This window comes from Misgurnus anguillicaudatus, chromosome 6 (assembly GCF_027580225.2).
Source record: "Misgurnus anguillicaudatus chromosome 6, ASM2758022v2, whole genome shotgun sequence".
Classification (NCBI taxonomy): domain Eukaryota; kingdom Metazoa; phylum Chordata; class Actinopteri; order Cypriniformes; family Cobitidae; genus Misgurnus; species Misgurnus anguillicaudatus.
Window position 1 is genome coordinate 14,434,914 of NC_073342.2, and position 26,166 is coordinate 14,461,079.

At 37.1% G+C, this 26,166-nt stretch overlaps 2 protein-coding genes across 3 annotated transcripts; both read left to right on the top strand.

The window, feature by feature from the left end:
- anpepb.1 (alanyl (membrane) aminopeptidase b, tandem duplicate 1) lies at positions 1-8,173 on the top strand. The gene is made up of 20 exons (XM_073868549.1): positions 1-648; positions 1,001-1,143; positions 1,250-1,386; positions 1,473-1,593; positions 1,729-1,889; positions 2,430-2,543; positions 2,641-2,784; positions 2,901-2,966; positions 3,068-3,133; positions 3,355-3,522; positions 3,751-3,832; positions 3,945-4,078; positions 4,186-4,241; positions 4,326-4,473; positions 4,560-4,648; positions 4,736-4,846; positions 5,820-5,987; positions 6,065-6,205; positions 6,289-6,370; positions 8,018-8,173. Exons 1-20 carry the CDS (start codon positions 2-4, stop codon positions 8,165-8,167), a joined length of 2,928 nt encoding a protein of 975 aa, XP_073724650.1. The 5' UTR covers position 1; the 3' UTR covers positions 8,168-8,173.
- Positions 8,174-11,054: 2,881 nt separating this feature from the next.
- Positions 11,055-25,288, top strand: LOC129434319 (aminopeptidase N). 2 transcript variants are annotated; one of them, XM_055193251.2, is made up of 20 exons: positions 11,055-11,762; positions 13,472-13,614; positions 15,479-15,612; positions 15,793-15,919; positions 17,394-17,548; positions 17,847-17,960; positions 18,665-18,808; positions 18,924-18,989; positions 19,080-19,145; positions 20,403-20,578; positions 20,661-20,737; positions 20,826-20,959; positions 21,588-21,643; positions 21,737-21,884; positions 22,907-22,998; positions 23,121-23,231; positions 23,615-23,782; positions 23,877-24,017; positions 24,432-24,513; positions 24,688-25,288. In XM_055193251.2, exons 1-20 carry the CDS (start codon positions 11,233-11,235, stop codon positions 24,838-24,840), a joined length of 2,817 nt encoding a protein of 938 aa, XP_055049226.2. In that variant the 5' UTR covers positions 11,055-11,232; the 3' UTR covers positions 24,841-25,288. The 2 variants fall into 2 exon arrangements, with proteins under 2 accessions (XP_055049226.2, XP_073724651.1); XM_073868550.1 differs by lacking the exon at positions 11,055-11,762 and having other exon boundaries at positions 13,475-13,614; positions 15,481-15,612.
- Positions 25,289-26,166: the final 878 nt, after the last annotated feature.

Consider the following 26,166-nt stretch of genomic DNA (forward strand, 5'->3'; position numbering starts at 1 on the left):
GATGTCAGTTCATTCCTCGCATCCTGTTGTCCGGCAACGTTCAAGCATGGCGAAGGGTTTCTTCATCAGCAAAACCATTGGGATAGTGGGAATTGTGATAGGTGCTGGAGCCGTTGCCACGATCATCGCCCTATCTGTGGTATACTCCCAAGAGAAGGCTAAGAACAACGATGTAAAACCCACAGATGAAGTGACCACCACAAAACCCCCAACAGGTCCAGCTCCGACGACCCCGCAATCCAACGAACCTTGGGACCAGTGGCGGCTTCCTAAAACGCTGATTCCAGAATCGTACAAGGTCGACCTGTGGCCAAGACTGAAGGAGGACCCTACAACCGGCTTGTACATCTTTACTGGAACCTCAAGCGTCATCTTCAAATGTGTGGAGGAGACAGACCTCATTCTCATTCATTCCAATAAGTTAAACATGACCAAAGATGCCACCTTGACTTCAATCGGCGGCAAACCAGTTCCTCCTATTAAATCCACCTGGATGCAGACGAAAACGCAGTATATGGTGATTCACCTGGAAGATAAATTAACCGCCGGGGAAAGCTATGAGCTCCATACAGAATTCGTAGGGGAGCTTGCGGACGACTTGGGTGGCTTCTACCGAAGTGTATATATTGATTCTAATGGAGTAGAAAAGTAAGATTTTGATGTATATTGTACTTCCAAATGTTTTTAAAATAAAGATGCTATATGAGGTTCTTTGCACGGATGCCATAAAAAAAGTTTTTCAGTCAAAGGTTCTTAATTTTTTAAAAATAGTTTTAAAAAGTTTTCCACTACAAATAACACAAAAGTTTTTTGGATGTTAAAGGTTCTTTATGGAACCATAAAACCAAAATGGCCTTTTTATGGCATTATGTAGCACCATTATTTTTAGGAGTGTACATCTTAAATCTATTTTCCACTTATGTGATGCATTTTGGGTATTTTGTCAGTTCCTACTTTTCTGGAAGACTTTCATATTTTAAAATTCCTTGTTGGTTTTCAGAATAGTGGCTACGACGCAGATGCAAGCGACGGATGCCAGGAAAGCTTTTCCATGCTTTGATGAACCGGCAATGAAAGCTGTTTTCAACATCACTGTTTTTCATGATCGTGGAACCACAGCCCTCTCCAACGGCATGGACAAAGGTACATTAAATATATTTAACCATTTCTGAGGAATTCAAATATTCATCTGATAGTATTATAATAAACAATTTTCATTAGTCAGTAAATCTTGATTACTTTATTTTAGAGACAACTGAGGTTACGGTGGACGGCGTTGAGCTAATCAAAACAGTGTTTGAACCCACCGAAAAAATGTCGACGTATTTGTTGGCATTTATTGTCAGTGAATTCCAAAAAATTGATCAACAAAATGGAAATGTTCTGGTAAGTATCTCTACATAAACAATCCATACATTTACCAATAAAACCAATTGCTCAAAGCTGACACTGGATTTTGTTTTACCACACAGATTCGAATTTATGCCCGTCCAGAAGCCATAAACTCAGGGCAAGGAGTGTATGCACTTTCTGTGACTGGAAAGATTTTTAAATTCTTCGAAAACTATTATAATTCACCCTATCCGTTGCCCAAATCAGATCAGAGACTGACCTGTTGACTATAGAGCTGAATAAAATTGTATGACCTTGCCAATTTGAAACTTTTTAAACAAAAAATTCAGATCGAAAACTATTTTACAATTATTAACTGTAATTTCTTCCACTGTTAATCAGATCAGATCGCCCTGCCTGACTTCAATGCCGGTGCAATGGAAAACTGGGGTTTAATCACATACAGAGAAACGGCACTGTTGTATGATGACGAAATATCCTCAAATGGAAACAAAGAGAGGGTCGCCACTATTATTGCCCATGAACTTGCTCACCAGGTATAATCGTGTGTCTCTTACGATCAGTGTTGGGGAAAGCTACTTTTAAAAGTAATGGATTACAATATTAAGTTACTCCTCCAAAAAGTAACTAATTGTGTTACTTAGTTACTTTTCATGGAAAGTAATGCTTACGTTGCTTTTAAGTTACTTACTTGGCTGAACCTTGATCTCTTTCAGCCCTTGCAGGTGTTTTTTAAGAAGTTCTGCATTCAGAAATACCATATTTCCATCACAAAAATGTCAAGCTACGTTTAGTTTAATTCAGTACATTATTTTTTTTAAATCAAATTAATTAAACTGAAAAGTAACTTGCATTACTTTTTTTAAAAAGTAACTTAAATATTAATGTGTACATTTAAAAAGTAATGCTTTACTTTACTCGTTACTTTAGAAAAGTAATATTATTACGTAATGTACGTTACTTGTAATGCTTTACCCCCAACACTGCTTACTAGTTTAAAACTCTAAGTCGCAGTGGTCTGAAGTTGTAACACTTCTCTATGCTCTCTCTCTCTCTCTCTCTCTGTTTATTATTAGTGGTTTGGAAATCTTGTGACTCTAAAGTGGTGGAATGACCTTTGGCTCAATGAAGGTTTTGCATCCTACGTCGAATATCTTGGGGCTGATGAAGCTGAGCCAACGTGGAATATTGTGAGTGTTATGGCCAAAAATGCTAAATAATTTATTTACCCTTTTGCAGATCATCACAAAGCCATTAACATGTTTGTCATGATTGTCTATCCCGCAGAAAGATCTGATAGTTCTCAATGATGTGCACCGAGTTTTTGCCATAGACGCATTGGCCTCATCTCACCCCTTGTCCTCCAAAGAAGAAGATGTCCAGAGACCTGAACAAATTAGTGAAGTCTTTGATACAATCTCCTACAGTAAGGTACACTGACAGAACTGTTTGTTTATGATGATGGTAATGTCTTTATTTGTCTATTTACTAAGATCTGTGATTATAAACTAGCTTGAAACATAGGGTAATATCATCCTCTCCTCTAGGGGGCATCGGTTCTTAGAATGCTGTCAGATTTCCTCACTGAGGCAGTGTTTACTGAAGGAGTCAAAGTAAGTTTTACACTACAAATAGTAAAGTTAAAATTGTAAATGCTTTCAAATTCAAGGGTGAAGAGTCTCATTGTATATTTATGTGTATTGTGTTTCTTTAGACTTATCTGGACCAATTCAAATTCAGCAACACAGTGTACACTGACCTTTGGGACCATCTTCAACAGGTAACATTTAACTATTAAAGATAGTATTGCAGATGCTATTTCTATTTTTGAGCATATAATCATAAGCACACATCAAGGCTTTTAAGGTCACTTTAAATTTCAGTAAACTTTTCATTGGCAGTGTACTTTAAACAAGTTAGCTTTCTACTGTTATTTAACACACTATTCAATTTTGTCTGTTCAAATGTGACACACATTCACTCATGCTAAACATATTATAGGCTGTGGATAAAACCGACACCAATCTCCCCAAAACTGTGCATGAGATTATGGACCGTTGGGTTCTTCAGATGGGCTTCCCGGTGGTCACTATCAACACTGCAACTGGACAAATCACACAAAAGCATTTTCTACTGGACCCCGACTCTGTTGTGGAAAGACCATCAGAATTCAAGTACGCCAAAATGAGAAATATGATTATATGCACACTGTTAGGTAAAGGGTTTATATGGGGTGGTACCCTTTTAAAAAGGACCTAATGTACCATTAGGTATTTGGTACCAATATATACCAATAATTTTTAAAAGGGCACCACCCTGGTGACAGCTGGGGTACATATTTTTACATTTTTTTCTGCCTTTGCAATGCATATATAATTATTGTTAAATTAATTGTTTTTCAATTATGAGTGGTTTGTACCAATTAAATGGATGAAGAAAGATGTAGCACAAGAGCCATACTGGCTTTTAGAGAAAACTGGTCAGTTCTGAAAGATTTCAACTAAGTTCATTTGCCATAGTGTTGCACATTATTCCTGTTTCATTGTGAACAAATGTGTTACATTTCTTTAACCTAATTTTTTGTTATTTAGCTACAAATGATAAAATGAAGACAAATACAGATGAGTGGATTCTGGCCAATATCAATGTGGTAGGATACTACAGGGTTAACTATGACAATGAAAACTGGAACCGTCTACTTAACGCTCTCCAGACATCCAAAGCGGTATGAAGAATACTTTAATATTTAATGGACAGTATAATAAACATACGAATCAATATACTATAGTTGAATTATGTATTAATACAAGCTTTATATTTGTTTTCGATCAGAGCATTCCTGTTATAAACCGGGCACAGATAATTGACGATGCATTCAACCTGGCTAAGTAAGATTTATAAACCGCTTCTTACATATCATATAAAATTCATTGGTCTTTGCGAATGCTCAAATTCATCTCTATCTTCAACAGAGCAGGAATCATTGACACAACATTGGCTCTAGACACCACAAAATATCTTTTAACCGAAAAGGAGTACATGCCTTGGGAAGCAGCTTTGGATAACCTGGACTACTTTTATCTAATGTTCGATCGCACCGAGGTTTACGGCCACATGCAGGTAAACTTGGATAACTATGGATATTTCGCAACATCAAAAAATGGGAATTAAAACGGTGGCTAACATTGCATATGTCATACCGCTAGGCATACGTTGGTAAACAGGTTAAACCTTTGTTTGACCATTTCACGGAACTTACAAACTGGACAGATGTCGCCGAAGGACATACAGACCAGTAAGACAGATGAGTCTTTAATTTTTTAATATGTGGTTTGTTTTTACAACAGTTTCTTTCATATCAAATGCATTTCTGTGTCTACAGATATAATCAGGTGAATGCACTCCGAGTTGCCTGCAGCACTGGGTTAAAAAATTGTACAGATTTAGTCCAAGCATTGTTCAAAGAGTGGATGAATAATCCAAATGTCAACCCGTGAGTAGTTTAGTTAAATCATATTAAAACACTCCACTTTTTTGAAAATATGCTCATTTTCTAGCTCCCGTTGAGTTAAACATTTGATTTTTAGCGCTTTGGAATCTATTTAGCTGATTTCCGGGTTTGATTGTACCATTTTAGCATATTTTAGCATAATTCATTGAATCTGATTAGACCATTAGCATCGAGCTAAAAAATATCCAAAGAGTTTTATTTTTTTTAATGGTAAAAATCGAATGTGTAACTCTAATGCTGCGTTTACACCAGACGTCAAGCACGAGTGATTTCAATGTTAAGTCAATGTGGGGACGCGTCGGCGCGCGTCTGGAGGTCTCGCGGCGCGGCACGGTAGACACAGTTCCGCCTCATTCGCACGTCTAGTACTGGCGAATGATGCGAATTGAGCGCCTGGCGCAGTACGCTTTTGTGCATTTTGAGTTTGACGCGAATTTGCGGCTGACGCCCGAGTTGAAACTTTGGCGGATTTTCGCGCTGCGTTAATCAATCAGGAGCCTGCTTGCTTGCTGCATCAGCCATCTTGCAAACAGACAACCCCAAATCACTTCCCCCTCCTACAAGAAGCGGATTATGCCTCTGATGTGCGGAAAAAGCAAGCATTGGACGTGCGTCAGAGGCAAAATCCGCTTCTTGTGGGAGGGGCAAGTGCTATTCGTGCGCGAATAAGGTGGAATTTCGTCTACTGTGCCGCGCCAAACACCTCATCTGCGCCGCGAGACCTCCAGACGCGCGTCGACATCTTCACATTGACTTTACATTGAAACTCTAGACGCGCGAATGCATTCAAACTGTTCAAGCGGCAAACTAGGCGCGGTAGACGCGATTTTGATGCCTCAAACGCGGTTGGTGTAAACGCAGCATAAGGGAGCAAGAAAATTAGCATTTTTTTTCTAAAAAGTGGAGTTTAATTTGTAATCATTTTTAATAATGTTGCTGTAATTTTCTGCATCAGTATTAAAGCCAACTTGAGGTCGACAGTTTACTGCAGCGCCATCGCTGCAGGTGGCGCTGCTGAGTGGGACTTTGCCTGGGAAAGGTTTAAAAGTGCCACTATTGCATCAGAGGCCGACAAACTGCGGGGCGCGATGGCATGCGCCACCCAACCCTGGTTACTGAACAGGTGAGGTCACTCAAAGCTAAAGACGGCAAGATCATAGTTTTCTTGAGTTTTCATAATTTTCTTTGATTGTGTTGTAGGTATCTGGAATACACTTTAGACGCCGACAAAATTCGAAAGCAAGACGCCACTTCTACCATCATCAACATCGCAAGCAATGTGGTCGGCCAGCCTTTGGCATGGGATTTCGTCAGGGCCAACTGGGAATACATTTTCAATCAGTGAGTGTAGGGGTAATGCTATTATTTGCTTGAATATTTCGATAGCTGTGTTTTGTAATGTACTCTTTCTACGGCATTTTTAGATATGGAGGTGGATCTTTCTCTTTCGCCAATCTGGTCAATGGTGTCACAAAGAGGTTCTCAACAGAATATGAACTGAAACAGGTAAGTAATCTTTTCCAGGACTGCATTTGGCGGTTTAAACTCTAGTAAACTGTTTATATACCATGAGTTACCTTTTAAGACAGATCCGTGTTCAATTTGTAACACTTTGAGAAACTCAACTAATTCTAATCAACACGATCGCACAAAGTTCCGTGGTATAGTCACAGAAAATTTTGCTCATTTATCCGTGTCATTGTCACGGATCTCCAAATTTTTCCGTGTCCGTACCATGGGCTTTCTTTTCCATGTCGGTTTCACATATTGGTTACATAATTGTTTTTCCCATTTTTAAACCATTTTCGTGTGGGTTTGGGGTTAGAAGTCACTTTAACTATTGGTTTATACTATTTTTTCTGGATTTTTAAACAATTGTCGCCTGATGTTAGGGTTAGATTTGGGTTTGGGTTTGGATGTCATTTTATGTTACAGAAAGTCGTTCTAACCCCAAACCCACACGAAAATGGTAAGAATATAGGAAAAAACATTATACTATGATATATACGATACTAATGTTGATAGTTATAATAGTAATTTATTTTTGTTTACTTGCTTGAAATCTTGAAATTTGTTTACTGAACTTGTCAAGCCTGATCTCACTGGAATTTGTACATATTTTGCACGTTTGCTAGTTCTTATAAATTCGTATGAAGTGAAATTAAACAATTAAAAAACCCCACCCCAACCTCAACTTCACAAGCGAAATCAAATCGTAAGAAAACATATGAATGTGGTCGTACGAATTAGACACCTTGTAAAATACATACCAATTGCCATGAGATTATGTTGGTTTGAAGCAATGCATTCTGGGGTATATACAATGTTTAGTTTGGCTAAAAACAAATCCTTTGAATAATTAAATGCTTTTTTAAACAGCATTTGTACCACAAGCCCACTTTCAATGCCTTGGCACCAAGGTGTTTTCACCTGCGGCTGGCATAAGTTTTTAATTGTTTCCAATGAAAGCGTCGCATATTACAAAAATGCCAGCAGCTTCCGTTTTTTTTGTGTTTTAAAGCACCCAGAATTAAAATATGTTCAATTTTGGGTGAAATGCTCAGCTCATCAATGGGCTTGTTCGACTTCGTGTGGCATCGCAGGAACCGACAGGTTGATAACATCAAAATATCGCGAAATCATACAGAGGAGTCTGCTGTCGAATAGTTCTCGCGGTACTGTGATGTTATCCAGATGTCGGTTCTTGCGGCGCCACATGAAGTCGAACAAGCCTAATGTCACTTTTCACTCAGCCGTCCAATCACAGTGGAGGAGGGGCGGGACAAATACCACAACAACCAACCGGCGCATCGTACAATGACTAATAAACAAAACAGAATTATTATAGCCAACAAAGCACTTAGCAGAAGAAATGCTGGAAAACGCCCACTCTTGGCGTCCGCCTGGGGTTTTCAGTCGCTTGTACACGAATGTTTACGAAGTATTCTCTAATAGTTTACTTATAATTTACAAATATTAAATAATTGAACTGAAGATAAAAGTTATATAAATTTGAGTAAATTGTGACATTTTTCATATTTTGGTACCCTTCATAGTGAACCCACTAAGTTTTGAAACACAGCGAATGATTTACAACCATTGTAAAATTCTCATATACGATTCTTAATCCACTTGTCTGTTTTAACAACACAGCTGCAGCAGTTCAAAGATGATAATGCTGACATTGGTTTTGGATCGGGCACCCTTGCCATTGAGCAGTCTATCGAGAGGACTGCAGCCAACATCAAATGGGTCAAACAGAACAAGGATGCAGTGCTTGATTGGTTCAAGAAAGCGATTTAAAGTGAATGATGCACTGACTGTAGTTTGTTAGTAGAATCTGAGGAGGAGAGAAACTCTGGTGTGGTGGGGTCTAGATGGTTCGAGCATTAAAAGAAATGGTTATTTATTGTTCATGATGTTCTAGATGTATATGCAGTATCAATGTAATATTATGAAGAAGTTTCACATGATTATTTTTGTAAAAAGTGATTTTTATAATGAAAATAAAAAGTTTATTCTTAAATAAAATGAAAAGGTTCCAGAACTTTTGCTATTTATAATATTTGGTGTTTTGTTCAATAAAACTAACAAAGGTTTTGAAATGAGTTTTCAATCTGTGTGTATGAATGAATAAAAGTAAAAAAATGTTCTAATAAAATGCAATTAAAACATTTGTTTATTTGTTACATTGATATCCCCAACAATTTAAACTTAACTCTGATTAAGTAACAAATAACTTCGCAACTACATGTCAACTCTCAGACTGTGTAGGTCTCAGACGTATAGACTGTGTGCTATATTTCAAAACAGTAATTAAATTTGTTACAATGTTACATTTTTTTCTTGGTTCAGTTCACTTGCATGGCAAAGTTTTAAAATGGACCAAAATTTGTTAATAAAACTCACGTGAGCATCTCATTGCGTATATTCCAGGATTTCGCTCGTAGCTATCATCTGTCAGACAACAGCTGTAGGCAGTGTTGGGGTAACGCATTACAAGTAACATGCATTACGTAATATTACTACTTTTCTGAAGTAACGAGTAAAGTAACCAGTCCCTCCAGAAAAACCTGATTATGCGATCGCATGATTCAATGCATAATCAGCCAAAGTCCGCATAGTATGCGGTGGCCGCATTTTTTAAAAATACGCAGCACTTTCGGCGCATAAATTGCAGATTTCCGCACACAAAATACATGGGGCTTGCATGATTTCATAATCCCTGCATTTTCATAGCAAAAAGTTACATATATATTAGCAGAAAGCTGAAAAATTTTGCATTTACTTCACACAATCGCAGCCATATCCCTATTACCATGGGAACGTTATGAAGTGTCGTAATTATGCGACGTGAACATCAACGAAAAGCTGCAAAAGCTGCAAACAGTTTGCAAGTTCCCGCAAATTTTTCCAAGTTCCCGCAATTTCATTGCATAAAATTGCATAAATATCCTGCAAATTCCATCGCATTTTTTAAGAAAACGTGCCGCAAGATCAAGGATTTTTGCCCGCAATAATCACACACAAAAAAAAGATTTTTCTAGAAGGACTGAGTAGGCCTAACGCATTACTTTATAAATGTACACATTAATAATTGAGTAAAAAAAAAAAAAAAGGTAATGGGTGTTACTTTTCAGTTTAATAAAAAATAATGTACTAAATTAAACTGAACGTGTTAACGCAGAATTATGCACTCTATGCGTGCGCACAACAGTTTGAGTTAGAAACGGAGATGGCAGACCAGAGCTTAAAATTTTTGCGATGGAAATATGCAATTTCTGAATGCAGAACTTCTCAGTCATAAAAACACCTGCAAGGTCTGAAAGAGATCAAGTAACGCAAAAGTAACTTTAGAGTAAAATAAGTAATTACTTTTAATGAAAATTTGTTACTTTTTTTGGGAAATAAATTAATATTGTAATGCACTACTTCTAAAAGTAACTTTCCCCAACATTGGCTGTGGGTTTATTGTGTGTGTGTGTTTTGTAGCTATCCTTATATTATTTAATCATTTTGATACCTGCACTGTATCACTGAGTGATTAAAGTCAATTTTTTTTAGATGCTCCCTAAACACCTTGTAAATTTTTTTTATTTTTATGCGTTTTGTACAGTTGGTCTGAAATATGTTTGTCCAAACATACTTGCAAAACATGTTGCCACTTGTACACCATTACCCATCATATTCGGCCTGGTTTGTTGATCCGTGGGTTAGATTTCTTTCTTACCTCAAGCGAACCCCTTCAAAGTTTGTGTTAAATCGGGCTGAGCCCACCTTTTAAGGCGATGTCAGACCGATTGTTTTGGTGCTGATCCAAGCAGGATTGCCATCTTCACATATGCCTAAACAAACCGAACCGAAAGAGAAAACGCATTAGGTTCTGAAACAAACACTCACTTAGGCCCTATCCCAAATGGCACCCCCCGGATTTGTGGACTTCCTCAGAGTCCAAACTTTGCTGACATCATGTAGTGCAGACCTTAAGAACCCTTGACGCAAGTCCACGAGGGTGCACCAGAGTCGTATTTTGGGACAGACTTGAGCGTCACGCCGGAAATAAGAAGAGAAGTTGGCTATCAGTGTGAACTCCTCCCATCTGATTGCTCTTTTGCAAGGACTCATGGGTTGGTAAAGTGTATGAATCCTGCAGCAAGTTAACCCATCAAGGGTGCAAAGAGCGTAAAAATAACAGATGGGACACCCTACGGACTCGTAGACTAAGCGAGCATGTGCAATATAAGGCCACGAGACTGAAAGTCCACATCAAGTGCGCCATTTAGGACAGGACATTAGTTGACCATTAGGGGTAGGGAAGGGACTGGGGTTAAAATATGTAGTTGCAAACTATCTCATATTCAGTTAAAAGACTGTTGAGGCATAATCACAATAAAGTGTTAGTAGATATTAATCAGACAGTCTACTAATAATCTGACTGATAGGTGGGAAGAAGTTGCAAAGTTACTTTTTCTTAGTAAAATGTCTAAAGTGGGCTTTTAAAATAAAGTAAGCAATGCAATTACAGCATGCAGTAAAAACATTTTGCCCATAAATAATTCAACCTTTAAAAATCCACATTAATCTGAACGACCTTGCCGTGTTTGTTCTTCGCACAAAAACACAAACTTCCCACGATTCTCAGCAGCACATTCTGGTTAAGAGTAATGGCTGCGTAAACATGTCAGGAAAGATACATGCTATAATAATATATTATCTCAGGGCACTTTATTACCAAATTCTTTCACTGGCTTGTCTACATGTTAATAGATAAGCCATTATGACCTTTGGGAGGAGAGAAAGACTTAAATAAAATACTCTTCACAATTTGGTCCGATCTTTGCTGACCTGTTGTGAATGTTTTAGGCAACATGAAGAGAATCCGTTTCACCCCGATGTGCACTGGGTGCACTCTTCTCGGGGTTGCATCGATTGCCACCATAGTTGGGTTGTGGACAGTTCAGCTTCTTCCCTCTCCAAAACCTGCTGTTGAACCGTGGGACAGCTACCGTCTGCCAGACACACTGGTACCAGACTACTACAACATCACTTTATGGCCCAGACTCCAGCCGAACACAGATGGCCTCTTTGTCTTCACCGGAAATTCTAGCGTTGTCTTTAAATGCGTTGGAGAGACGGATCTCATCCTTATTCATACCAATAAACTAAACCTGTCCTCAGTGGATGGACATCTGGCTAAACTCTCTACACTCGGTACCACAGCGGTGCCCTCGATAAAGAAGACATGGCTGCAGAAGACGATGCAATATCTTGTCATACAATTGAACGGCAAACTGAACGCAGGAGAGTTTTATGTGCTTTACACAGAGTTTGTGGGTGAACTTGCAGATGACCTGGCGGGCTTCTACAGGAGTGAGTATTATGAAAATGGAGACCTAAAGTAAGTCCTACTCTCATTTTTAAAAAGTCAACATATATCTGCAATAAAAGCAGTGAAAAGCTCAAAGTTTTAACTCTCAGGTGACATATGGGGAATAAAGCTATTAAGGCCACTTGGCAGGTCATGTGTTTGTTTGATGAGAGACTCAATAGCTTCATGTCAGTGTACCTTCGTACCATGAAATAAAAGAGGAAGATTACTTACTGGCAGTGATTGTGCACACAAGGGATTACATGATATATATATATATATATATATATATGTGTGTGTGTGTGTGTGTGTACTTTGACACGCTTCATTTTTTATGGATGGGAAATAGTTGCTGTCTGTGTACCAAATTGGCATACTAATAACCCATAGGCTATTTTTAGTCCAAATCCGATTTTTTATATCCAATTTGAAAGGCTGACTGTCCACACTCCAGAAAAACGCGATTGTGCGATCACATGATTTAACGCAAAATTAGCCAAAGTCTGCATATTTATGTGGGGGACGCATTTTTTACAATACGCTACACTTTCGCAGCATAAATTGCAGATTTCTGTGCGCAAAATATGCGGGGCTTTCATGATTTCATAATCCTCGCATTTTCGTAGCAAAAATCACATATATCTTAGCAGAAAGTTGAAAAATGTTGCATTTACCTCACGCAAGCGCAGCCATGCCGCCTGTTGCCATGGGAACGTTATGAAGTGACGTGATTATGTGACGTGGATATCATTGAAAAGCTGCAAAAGCTGAAACAGCAGTTTTTGAAAGTTCCCGCAGTTTTTGCAAGTTCCCGCAATTTAATTGCATAAAATTGCATAAATATCGCGCATATTCCATCGCATGTTTTAAGAAAACTTGCCGCAAGATCAAGGATTTTTGCTCGCAACAATCACAAAAACTCTGTGTTTTTCTGGAAGGAGGCGGTCTTTACTGGCGCATCGACAACAATACAACAACCTTGCTTTTGCAATGACATGTGTTTACGTTTTGAGTGGCGTGAGAACGTGAAATTTCCGAACGTGGAGTTCCTGAAATGCGATTTTCAAACTGGATTTCAAACTGCATATGAATGCATTTGTAAAAATCTGAGTTTATTAGATTTTTTGCTGTTCATACTTGCTAAATGATTGGATATGCACAAAACTTGTATTTAGACTGACATTGTAAACCTAACCTTATGTTATACAGCATACCATTCTACTACAAAATCTTACAATCTTAAAAATAAAGTTTTTTTGCAGTGATTGATGCCATTAAAGCTCTCATTTTGGTTCTCCTACACTGTAAAAAATACTTTGCTGCTTTAAAAATTTTTGTTGAATCAACTCGGATTTACAAGTCATTTTAACTTACTATTTAATTATCTTGACTAGAGATGAGTTGTTATAAGTACAGGTGAGTTGTAATAACTTATCAAATTAAGTTGACTTTTCTCAGCTATATTTTATAAGTTGTGACAACTCATCTCTGTTGACATGACTTGTAAATCTTAGTTGATTTACCAAAAAAATTTAAGTCAGCAAAGTATTTTTTACAGTGTAATAACGTTTTAGTCAATGGTTTTTCTTTTTACCTTTTTATAGTCGGTGTAACTTTATTACAACCTTATCATAAAGTTTCTGTGGATGTTAAAGGTGTTTTATGGAACCATACACCCAACAAAGAAACTTAAAGGGACCTTTATTTTTAATAATGCTGTGTATAATAACTTTTTGCAGGATTGTAGCCACTAGTCAGATGCACCCCACACATGCCCGCAAAACCTTCCCATGTTTCGATGAACCTGCAATGAGAGCTGTTTTCTACATCACTCTCATCCATACAAAAGGAACGGTGGCTCTGTCCAATGGCATGGAAATCGGTCAGTTCTACTAAACATCTTATCATAAGATACACTATAAAATGCTGGGTTGTTTTAACCCATGGTTGGATAAAGTTTGTAAGTTAATTTAACTCTTTCACCGCCATTGACGAGAATTTTATGTGAACTTGGGCTTGATGCGAACTTAAAATTGGAACAGTACTTGGGCCGTGACTGATGACGTTTCACAAGTCCACAAAAACGCAAGTACAGACAAGAACGCATATTGAGAAACGGCTCGTGTATGTTTTAAAGATCGCTCTGCATCTGATCTCTATCAAAAGTCCTTCACAAAAATTTAATTATCTCAGCTTTTTGCTCAAAATTGGGTGTTTTTGAAGAAACCTACCCATGTTTGAGAGGTGATTACAAGAGAACTAATGAAGGTAGGATGAAACTTTTTTTTTTTTTTGAAAGCAGAGGCCCTGTTCTTTCATCTGATATATTGTTTGTTTATATATTTAAAGAAGAACATTTTCTGGAAGGCATTAAACTTTTGTGAAAATCATGAAAAATGCTGGTGCTGGCTGGCAACTTTTTTAAAAACGCTGGTGGGGAAAGAGTTAAACACAACACTTGGGTTTGTCATATTTTATCCAACCAGTATTTTTACTTTAAGTACTTTCATCTATCATTGTAACATCTATACCAGGGGTTTTCAAAATTGTTTAGTCAGCTGAACCTTCTTAACCTAAATTTATACTTGGAGTACCCCTGACATTTTAGGTGAATATTTAAGTCATTTAGCACATTTGCATGTTTAACTTCAAAAACATTTATTTTTCATTTGTTTTAAAGTTTTTATCAGTAGTATTTTATATTATCAGTAGTATTTTATATAGGAATTGTTATTATTAAGTGTTATTAGACCTTCATCTAATTATTTTCTTTTATTGGTACATACAGTGGCGGCTAGTGACTTCTTTTTCGAGGGCGCATGATGTGAAGCTTGTCAAAACATGTATTTAGCCCGTCATATGTGTGGCTTGTCATGTCAAAATATGTGTTCGGCGCGTCACGTAAACTTATGTGCATCATGTGTGATGTCAAAATACATGCCTGCTGCACACGCATCTAAAGGGTTTATGATAAAAGAGACGCTATAGCTTTGGCCAGATAATCACTTAATATCATGTGTAATCAGAGTTTAGTGTTAAGTTAGTGTCTTGCGTGTATTTTGTGAATGTGAGCGTCTCTTTTATCATAAACCCTTTCGACGCGTGTGCAGCAGGCACATATTTTCACATGACGCATGATGCACATAGATTACATGATGCACCGAACACAAATTTTGACATAACGAGGAACACACGACACTCCAATTACATATTGAATTTGCGCCCCTTGGAAGAGAAGTCATCGGCTGCCACTGGGTACATAACTTGATGACATCTAGATTAAATGTTTTTTTAAGTACGTGTTTATTTATTTTAGAATGATTTATTTACATTTCATGATTTGTATTGTAATTAATTGTTTTATCAATTCACAAACCCCCTGCAATAGGCTTTATGCCCAGCTGCACTACTTCCTGAACTTCAGCCAGCTCCTTGTTTCCTGTCTGCCATTATTGGACAAACTGATTAATACAGGTGTGCCTGACCTCAGTAGTCACAACAACAATAATCAGACACACCTGGATTAATCAGTTTGTCCAAAAATGGCAGACAGGAAACAAGGAGCTGGCTGAAGTTCAGGAAGTAGTGCAGCTGGGCATAAAGCCTATTCCCCCGCGAACCACCAGGGGTTCACTAACCCTAGTTTGGGAAACCCTCATGCTAAGATAGAGTTAAATAAATAAATGAATGACAGAATTAAAGTATTAAGCAAAAATTTACATTCAAGGTTGTACTTTCCTATTTAGAGAAAGTGGACACCATTCTCGATGACCAAGCTGTTACAGTGACAACATTCGAACCAACAAAGAATATGTCCTCCTATCTGTTGGCGCTGGTTGTCTGTGACTACGCAAATATTACATCAGAGGACGACACTTTGGTATTGCCTGCAATTGCCTTCCATATTTAACAAATGTTTAGAGCTTTAATGACCAATAAAACGTTCAAATGCGCTTGTACAGCTTTGCACAAGATAACAATCTCAGATTTATGGACCACAGAATGCACAGAGTAATATTTTCCTTGCAGTTCATGTGACTTTATTATGTTTGCTGAACAGATACGGATATGGGCTCGTAACAAAGCCATCGTCGACGGCCACGGTGATTATGCCCTAAATAAAACTGGGCCGATTCTCAAGTTTTTTGAAAAATATTACAGCGTATCATATCCACTCTCTAAATCAGGTATGTTTAAACATCCAAACCATCTCATGAAGTTCATTCAGATTATTGCGCAATGTCAGAAAAATGGCCAAAAAATGATCACCTGCTGTCACTAGGACACACAGTATCCTTTGAAAAAGACTTTTTAAAGATGTCAAATAAATCTTTGGTGTTACTGGGTTGTTTTTTATCACATTTTCTAGGTTGATAGAAGCACTGGGGACCCAATTATAGCACTTGAACATGGAAAAAGTCAGATTTTCATGATATGTACCATTTAGGTACAGATAAGTATACATTTGGTACCAATATGTACACAAAAAATTCAGCATGAAGTTAAAACAACCAACTATTTTAAGTTTTGACTTGTGGAGGTTGACTTAATTTTATACAAACAAATTGAAATTGTTTAACTTAATTTGAAATGTTAAAGTAACATACAAATATATGTTGATTTGATATATATATATTTTTTTAATTTTACAGTGCTAAGGTATTAATATGAACTCTTTAGATGCAAATGTGCACTTTTTAAAAGGGTACCTACCGTCTCAGTGACAGCCATTTTAGACAATTTTTTTGACAGTGCAGTATGAGTAAGACAACATATATAATTACCACCTAAAGTATTATTAGGAACACCTGTTCAATTTCTCATTCATGCAATTATCTAATCAACCAATCACATGGCAGTTGGTTCAATGCATTTAGGTGTGTGGTCCTGGTCAAGACAATCTCCTGAACTCTAAACTGAATGTCAGAATGGGAAAGGAAGGGGATTTAAGCAATTTTGCCTTTGTGGGTACCACTCATCTCCATTACAAATAGAAAAAAGAGGCTACAATTTGCACAAGCTCACCAAAATTGGACAGTTGAAGACTGGAAAAATGTTGCCTGATCTGATCAGTCTCGTTGAGACATTCAGATGGTAGAGTCAGAATTAGGCATAAACAGAATGAGAACATGGATCATCATGCCTTGTTACCACTGTGCAGGCTGTTGGTGGTGGTGTAATGGTGTGGGGGATGTTTTCTTGGCACACTTTAGGCCCCTTAGTGCCAATTGGGTATCGTTTAAATGCCACGGCCTACCTGAGCATTGTTTCTGACCATGTCCATCCCTTTATGACCACCATGTACTCATCCTCTGATGGCTACTTCCAGCAGGATAATGCACCATGTCACAAAGCTCGAATCCTTGTTGAATCAATGCCACATTGAATGAAGGCAGTTCTGAAGGTGAAAGAGGGTCAAACACAAGTTTTAGTGTTCCTAATAATCCTTTAGGCGAGTGTATGTCGAGGTTTAAGTTAATATGATACCCACATTAAATCCATGCATTAAATAAATCCAATATAAACATAATCAAATTCGATTAAACCTGCTGAATAATTGTCAAGCAAAGATCCATATTAGTCAGTTTCCATTCATCGCACACATTTGGTGTAACCAAACATTTACATACACCAACACCATTTACAATGTTGTCTTTGAAGACCAGATTGCTTTGCCTGATTTCTATTTTGGGGCAATGGAGAACTGGGGTCTGGTGACCTACAGGGAGACAAACCTTCTGTACGATCCAGTCATATCCTCAAATGCAAACAAGGAGAGAACAGCCACCATCATAGCCCATGAACTGGCTCACATGGTACATGCATATGGGTTATATTTGTATTTTACACTGTCAAAAATGGTCCCTAGCTGTCACTGGGGGACTACCCTTAAAAAAAGTTATGGTATGCACCATTTAGGTACAGATTTATACATTGGGTACCATACAAGGGAACCTCTGAGGTACTAATATAAACTCTTTAGGTGCAAAGGTGTACTTTAAAAGGGTGACAGCTATATGGACCATTTTTGACATTTTTTTCCTGATGTGTGGAGTTTCACTCACCTTGTTACCTGTGTAACCATGTAATATTATGGCTTATGGTTATGGTCAGTGGTTTGGGAACCTTGTGACTCTGCGCTGGTGGAATGAAGTGTGGCTGAATGAAGGTTTTGCCTCTTACGTATCATATCTTGGTGCAGATTTTGCCGAACCATCCTGGAATGTGGTAAGTGTTTATTAACATTTTAAGGAAAATTTACTTTTGTCACGCCAATTGCTGGACAATAATTTTGAATATTAAATAACCATAAATGTTTCTTGCCATCTTTAAGCTGAAAATACTGTATTGTATTATTTCATTTAAATAGTTTAACTTTTATAGGACAAGCCCTGCTGAAACAAACAACAGAACCATAATAGAAATCGTAATGGAGGGATTTATTGGTTGTAATGGGTTGTTGTATAAAAGTATTGCTTGTTAATGAAGACTATAATGGTCTCTTTGGGTTTCTTCTGGTAATGTAATTAGCTTTTATTGCTGTGATGTCACCTGACAGATGGAAAAGAATAGAAACCTATTAAATCCAACCCAGAAAACACATGAATATACTTAAAGGAATTTTATAATGGCTTTAACGGTAAACAGCTGATGGTTCATATTGACATCTATAATGGAAACCAATAGCAGTTTTGGTTTTCTTCTCTACACCTTCAGAAGAAATTGTCAAATGGTCCCTGCTGTCACTGGAGAAATTACACATGTGCACCTAAACTGTTCACATTATCTGTAACTAAATGGTACATATTGGGACCTTCTAAAGGGTTCTGTGCCAGTGACAGCTATAAGGACCATTTCTTTAGCTGTTTCAGCATTTGTATTTTCATTCTGTTGGCTTGGATACTTATGTGTCTCTCTTACCGTTTTCCCAGAAGGATCTGATCATCCTCAAAGATGTACATCGCGTTTTTGCCGTGGATGCTTTGGCGTCCTCGCACCCTCTGTCCTCTAAGGAAGAAGACATTAAAAAACCAGAACAGATCACTGAGCAGTTTGACGTCGTCTCCTACAGCAAGGTTTACAATGTTTGATAATACATTGTTGATATTTTTTATGATGGCCTTGTTTCTGTGAAGAGCAGTGATAGGGTCTAGTCATAAAGTCAGTGTTGTACTCTGTTTTTATCTGTAGGGGGCGTCAGTTCTGAGAATGCTGTCAGACTTTCTTACCGAACCTGTGTTTGTCCAAGGACTAAATGTGAGGTTTTTTTATTATATGATTATTGCATCAGATATTTCAATGACGAGGAATACCTAAGCTAACACATTTTTTCTAATTTACCAAAAGACATATCTTACCAACTTTGCCTATCAAAACACAGTAGCCGAAGACCTGTGGGAACACCTACAAACTGTGAGTATATTTTATCCAGTATTGAATTTTTAATAACTACTATTATAGCTTAGGTCTGGGGGGTATAGTATATCGAGTTTTGGTAATATATGGTTACTGTTTAACAGCAAGATATGGGATGAGACCAGGGGCGTCATGCACCAATTTTTTAAGGGGGCAGTGTGCACAGCTCACAGAAATGTGTGCATACACAGACATCAAACGAAATAATATAGAGCTTTCAGTCTTTTCCATGGCACTTACATTTCTAACAATTTAAGCACTTCCTTCATGCAAAAACCTTCAAAATAAAAGTGTTGACTAACTTTCATATCAAATACCATTCACTCGTATTACCTATTGGCATCATATTTACATCTGAAACGCCATGTTTTATTTATTTGTTTTGTTTAATGACTTGTTTAATTGTGTTATTAATGCATTATGCACAACAACTGCATTATCCTATAAAATTAATGTAATTTTAAATCCATAAAGTATATAAATAACGAAAATGACATAAGATTGATGTATAATGTTCAATAATGATAAAATAATATGTTTAGATAAAATTATTAGAGGAACGTATTTTTGCATTCAATTTTACCTCATATGTGAGCATGTGTGATTCCGCGCCCCTGAGAACTCTGGCGAACTTGTTGTACCAAGAAGATGAATCTAGAAATCTCTACTAATATAACGTCGAGACGGTCACATTTTAAACCATACATTTTCTACACAGACTAGGTTAACTGCACATCACCGTAATGGGGTTTGAAAATGTTGTGAGCGTTACTTACACGTTTTAATTCCTCAGATAGCAAAATGCAGCAGCAACAGCTTACAGCAAAGAGGCCGTGAGCGCGCCGCGCTCAGACGCTGATGACGTCTGCGGCTGCCCTGACTGCAGCGCCTGCCGCCAAAATAATGTAATGTAACACGATCAAAACACTACCAAAATGGCAAAAATCTCTGAAAAGTGACAAGGATGTAGCACAGAATTAATAATATTTTGCATATTAAACATAATAAAAGACAATTAACAGATTAATGGACGCTTCTTTGATTTTGAGGTTGCATGCAAAATGCATTTGGCTAAAAAAAATCCGAGGGGGCCTCAGTTTGACTTTGAATGGGCATGACGCCTCTAGATGAGACAATACATCAACAATATACCAAAATTAATTTATTGTCTATCACCACTCATATAGTTTGTTAGTGCTGCTCTCTAGTGGTTGAGTGACACACCATACTGAATAATAATTTTCTCACTTATAGGCAGTTAATAAGACTGGAGTAGTTCTTCCCTCAAGTGTCAAAGCCATAATGGACCGCTGGGTATTTCAGATGGGTTTCCCAGTGGTCACGGTCAACACTTTGACAGGTCAGGTGTCTCAGGAACACTTCCTGCTGGATCCAGAATCTATAGTGGAGAGGCCATCATCTCCATTTAAGTAGGCCTGATCTTCTCTACCCGACTATAAGTGTTTAATCTTTTAATCTTTTATCGACATTGTCGTTTGATGATCTTTATAGTTACGAATGGATCGTGCCTATTAACTGGATGAAGTTGGGGACGAAGCACTCACGGATCTGGCTGTTGGGAAAAACTGGTACGAAGCAAAAAATTTGTTGCTAAAGCGTGTCTTTACACATTTTTTTAACACTGTATATTTAAAATGTCCATCTTTCTATATGCAGCCTTTTACAGTGAAATGATGACTAATGGCAGTGAGTGGGTTCTGGTCAATCTGAACGTCACTGGATATTACAGAGTCAACTATGATACTGTGAACTGGGAGCGTCTGCTGAATCAAATGAATGAGAATCATGAGGTCTGTAAACTACACACTGTAAAAAATGATTTTTTTGGTTCAAGTTAAAAAGTAAGTTACATGGTTGCATTAAAATGTCAACCGTAAGTTTCTGAAGAGCGTTTTTGGCAAACGCGTCACCGCTTGTCACTCCTGGATAACCGAAAATTGCCAAATAGGCGGAATGTGGGTGAGAGGACAGCAGCAGCAATCCACCTATCACTTAAGTGGCCACACCCTTAATTATGCAGAACTTTAAGGCTTAATATAATTTAGTAAGTTACAAAAAAATTCACCCCCCTCACAGTTGTTATGAATGGCAAAATTAGCTATATAGACCACAAACACTTTTGCACCAGGCTGCTATTATTTGGGCATTTTAACATGGGGGTCTATGGGAATTGACTCCCTTTTGGAGCCATAGCTGTCCTTAAATGAATTGCAGTTTAAGTCACTTTTGTGTTGGCTTCATCTGAGAGATTGGAAGGTTGCTCCTTGGTAAAAATGTTGTGTCAACTAATATTTTTAAGTTGAATTAAGATTTTAAGGCTACCCTGTAACTTAATTTTTTAAGTTCAACCAACTTTTTTTGAAATCACAGAGAATCACAATGGCTTTGTTTAGCTCTATTTTATTATTTTATTCACAGGTAATCCCAGTTATCAACAGGGCTCAGATAGTGGATGATGCTTTCAACCTCGCAAGGTATAAAGACATGATTTATTATTCATTTTAATCTAAATTGTAATCTTTTAATGAGTTGCATAGAGGATCTAAACAAAACTTTATCTTTTTAAGGGCCAAGATAGTTTCTGTCACTTTAGCACTAAGATCTACAAAATACTTAATTCAAGAAAGAGAATATATTCCATGGGAGTCGGCTCTCAACAACCTGGATTATTTCTACGTCATGTTTACACAGACAGATGTCTATAAGCTTTTACAGGTCTGTTCTTCATTCTTAATCCCCAAACTGTTTTTAAAACATTTTTCAAAACATGTTTATTTATTATCATTTATGTTATCATGTTATTATACACTCACCTAAAGGATTATTAGGAACACCATACTAATACTGTGTTCGTCCCCCTTTCATCTTCAGAACTGCCTTAATTCTACGTGGCATTGCTTGAACAAGGTGCTGAAAGCATTCTTTATAAATGTTGGCCCATATTGATAGGACAGCAGCTTGCAGTTGATGGAGATTTCTGGGATGCACATCCAGGGCACGAAGCTCCCGTTCCACCACATCCCAAAGATGCTCTATTGGGTTGAGATCTGGTGACTGTTGGGGCCATTTTAGTACAGTGAACTCATTGTCATGTTCAAGAAACCAATTTGAAATAATTTGAGTTTTGTGACATGGTGCATTATCCTGCTGGAAGTAGCCATCAGATGATGGGTACATGGTGGTCATAAAGGGATGGACATGGTCAGAAACTATGAGCGTAATGGTGTGGGGGATGTTTTCTTGGCACGCTTTAGGCCCCTTAGTGCCAATTGGGCATCATTTAAATGCCACAGCCTACCTGAGCATTTTTCCTATCAATATGAGCCAACATTTCTAAATGCTTTCAGCACCTTGTTGAATCAATGCCACGTGGAATTAAGGCAGTTCTGCAGGCGAAAGGGGGTCAAACACAGTATTAGTATGGTGTTCCTAGTGATCCTTTGGGTGAGTGTATATGCAGTACATATATACATATATATAACCCAGTAATATTTTGTGATTTACTGTTTTCTACATAAAATCAGTTAATATAATGTAAAGAAAATTCTGTAAAGGTATAACAAAGTAAAGTGAAAGTGAAATGAAAGTGACCTTGATATCTTTAATATTGGCTGAGTAAGGTCATGTCAGGTGACTGAAATCAAACTTTGATCCTCTTAATCTCATAATTAGATTATAAGACTTTACCCTAGATTTGACAGACAGGGTCACTTGTGTTTTACACTTTTGTGTTGTAGGACTACCTCAGAAAGCAAGTGACGCCCCTTTTTACACATTTTAAAAATATTACTGAGGATTGGTCACATGTACCCGTAGGGCATACAGACCAGTAAGTCATGCATAACTTTATTTTTGTTCGTAATACAATATAAACTTTTCATATCTGCATAATTTATGTCAAGTCATAAATATTTAGCATTACATAGCATTTAACATTATTGTTTTCTGTAGGTACAACCAGGTAAACGCCATTAGAGTTGCCTGCAGTACTGGAGTAGATGGGTGTCAAAGTCTCACCTCAGGGTGGTACAAACAGTGGATGGATAAACCGGACCATAACCCGTGAGTTTTTTTTTAATGTAATGTTTAGTGAACATGCTATAAAAAAAGAGTCAGAAAAAAAACACAAGTTTTTCCCCTTTCAGAGCAGCTATGTCTTGCAGTAATTTTTTAAAGAAGAGAAAATAGACAACAGACTTCAGGTTTCAAACTATAGACAGAATCTTAAAGGGACACTCCACTTTTTTGAAAATATACTCATTTTCCAGCTCCCATTCAGCCAATCTCCGGGTCTGGCGCCAGTAGTGCCTGGAGAAGTGGGTATATTCTTAATTTTGCCCCCATTCTTTTTTAAAGCGTAAAAAGTGGAGTGTCCCTATAAGGCCTATACTGTATATGGTCATGCATTATATTTCATGGATCTAATTTAAGTATCTGTTATGAAGGATTCATCCTAACCTGAGGTCTACAGTGTACTGCAGTGCCATTGCAGCTGGTGGGACTGAAGAGTGGGACTTTGGTTGGAAGATGTTTAAGAACGCCACCATCGCTACCGAAGGCGATAAACTTATGACTTCTCTGGCTTGTACTAAAAATAACATGCTTTTAGAAAGGTTTGCATTCTTTGTTTTAGTTAAAAGATTTTTAACTAAAATAAACATCAATACACACATGCAATTACAAAATAATATTTTTATTTCTATAAAGGTACCTTGGATACACACTTAATGCATCAATGATCCGTAAACAGGACGCCACTTCTGTTATTGTGTATATTGCCAACAATCCAGATGGTCAAATGCTGGCTTGGGAATTTGTCAGAAATAATTGGAAGTACATGTTCACAGAGTGAGTTTTTACTGTGACACTTTTTTGGTAACTATAATACATTTGAAGTACTGTAATGCAGGGGTTTTCAAACTGTGGGTTGAGACCCACTTGTGGGATAAGGTGGGTCGTGCAAAGTAACACAGTTTAGTCCAATTAATGACTAGCAATGACAAGGATTTTGATATGATATACCATAAATTATTTTGATATTTCAATTAAAATGACTTTTCATTAATAAAATGAGAAAAAACAGACTCCATTATAAAAGAGGTATGTGTATTTTTCTCATATTTGCATTTAAAAATATGTTGATAAGTCCAGAAATATATTATAGCTATTTGAGTGAGTGCCAAAATAAAAGGTTTGTGAATCACTGCTGCAATGTAAACAAGAGAACATGATGAACATGATGGACCTGATTTCTTTCCTTAGATACGGCGTGGGTTCATTTAACTTTGCCAGTCTTATAAGTGGCATAACCAAAACATTTTCGACTGATTCACAACATCAGCAGGTGTGGGTTCTCTAACATTTACAGTCACATGTACATATTACTGTATTGATGTTTCTTGTTCAGCTGTTTAGTTAATGTTTAGTTAATGTTCAGCTCATTTGAGCTCATGTTAAATACAGTACAGTATGTTAACAAGTGATTTGTCTAATCCATTTCGGTTTCTTATGTGAAAAGCTCCTGAAGTTTCAGAGTGATAATTCAGAGACGGGCTTTGGATCAGCGACAGCAGCTTTGGAGCAGGCCATTGAGACAACAAAAGCCAATATAAGATGGGTGTCTGAAAACCAGAGAGAAATCAAAGACTGGCTTTCGGCTGAAACTGGTTAAACACAACAGATACTTTACAAACAACATTAGTTTACAATCTGTTCTGCAGCTGACAGGAAAACTTTTGGTTAACTATAAAGGCTCTATTTTTGTATATAGTGACAAAATTACAGTAGTTTGTTCAAGAAATTGTTTATGATATGTCATGTGTATTGATTGTTAAGTTGTACTTAACATGAAGTACAGAAATGGGTTGTAATGCTCTAAAACATTATGGGGTAATTATAACACTTTCACATTTTAATCATTTTCAGAAACCCTCTTTTAAGAGGTTTCATTCATTGCAACTGATACCAATGCTGCCCTTATGAACTTTGGATACAGTATATGCACACTGTACACATAGTCAATGTTGTAGCTAAAAACATCAATCTGATTGGTCTGTGTGTGCTGCTGAACTTTCAATATTAAAAACAATATCTTAAACCGTATATAACTGTGGAAAATATTTTTTTATAAAAACATTGTTTTATTTATTTATGGTAACACTTTGCAATAATGTTGTATTTGTAAACGCATCGGTTTGCATGAACTAACACTGAGCAATATAGTTTATCAGCATATATCAGCAAAAATAAATCATGTTAGTTGCATTTACTAATGTTAACAGATCCAACTTTTAATTAAAAAAATGTATAAGTAAATGCTAAAGTTAACATGAACTAAAATTAATAATAGCTGTAGAAGTATTCATCATTGTAGTTCATGTTAGCTAATATGTTAAATGTTAACAAATACCTTATTGTAAAGTGTTACCTTCTTTTTTTTTATAAATTATTTACCAAATCAAAATTTATTCATGAGTATGAATAGCTGTTTCCAACAACATCATGGAGGAGGGTCAAACACTATAAAAGTCCGGAGTTTCCAGTTTGGCATCTGCATACAAACACAGTGTAACTTTCAGTAACATGAACAAAATTTTTCTTTTGCTTCTCTTTGCACTTTCCACAGTGACTCCGAAGGGTAAGACTGATACATTAAAACTTTTATTGTTGAATTGTATGAGCTAAATCAACTTCAAAAGCCATTCGGATAAGTATATTCATCATTTTTAAATATGACGTCTGCGTAAAGCTTTTTTTATAGCACACACTAGAAAATGGTACAAAAGCTGTCCATGGGGCAGTACTCTTTTACAAAGTACACATGTGTATTTGCACTGTTGGGGAAAGTTACTTTTAAACGTAATGCATTACAATATTTAGTTACTCCCCAAAAAAGTAACTAATTGCGTTACTTAGTTACTTTTCATGGAAAGTAATGCTTACGTTACTTTTAAGTTACTTTTGCATTACTTTTTCTCACTTGGTTGAGGCTTGATCT

Coding starts and splice junctions, on each gene's coding strand:
- anpepb.1 (XM_073868549.1), top strand. CDS start 2: ATGTCAGTTCATTCCTCGCATCCTGTTGTCCGGCAACGTTCAAGCATG. Junction 3,134..3,354: donor TTTGGGACCATCTTCAACAG/GTAACATTTAAC, acceptor AACATATTATAG/GCTGTGGATAAAACCGACAC. Junction 4,242..4,325: donor GATGCATTCAACCTGGCTAA/GTAAGATTTATA, acceptor TATCTTCAACAG/AGCAGGAATCATTGACACAA.
- LOC129434319 (XM_055193251.2), top strand. CDS start 11,233: ATGAAGAGAATCCGTTTCACCCCGATGTGCACTGGGTGCACTCTTCTC. Junction 11,763..13,471: donor TATGAAAATGGAGACCTAAA/GTAAGTCCTACT, acceptor AACTTTTTGCAG/GATTGTAGCCACTAGTCAGA. Junction 13,615..15,478: donor GTCCAATGGCATGGAAATCG/GTCAGTTCTACT, acceptor TTTCCTATTTAG/AGAAAGTGGACACCATTCTC.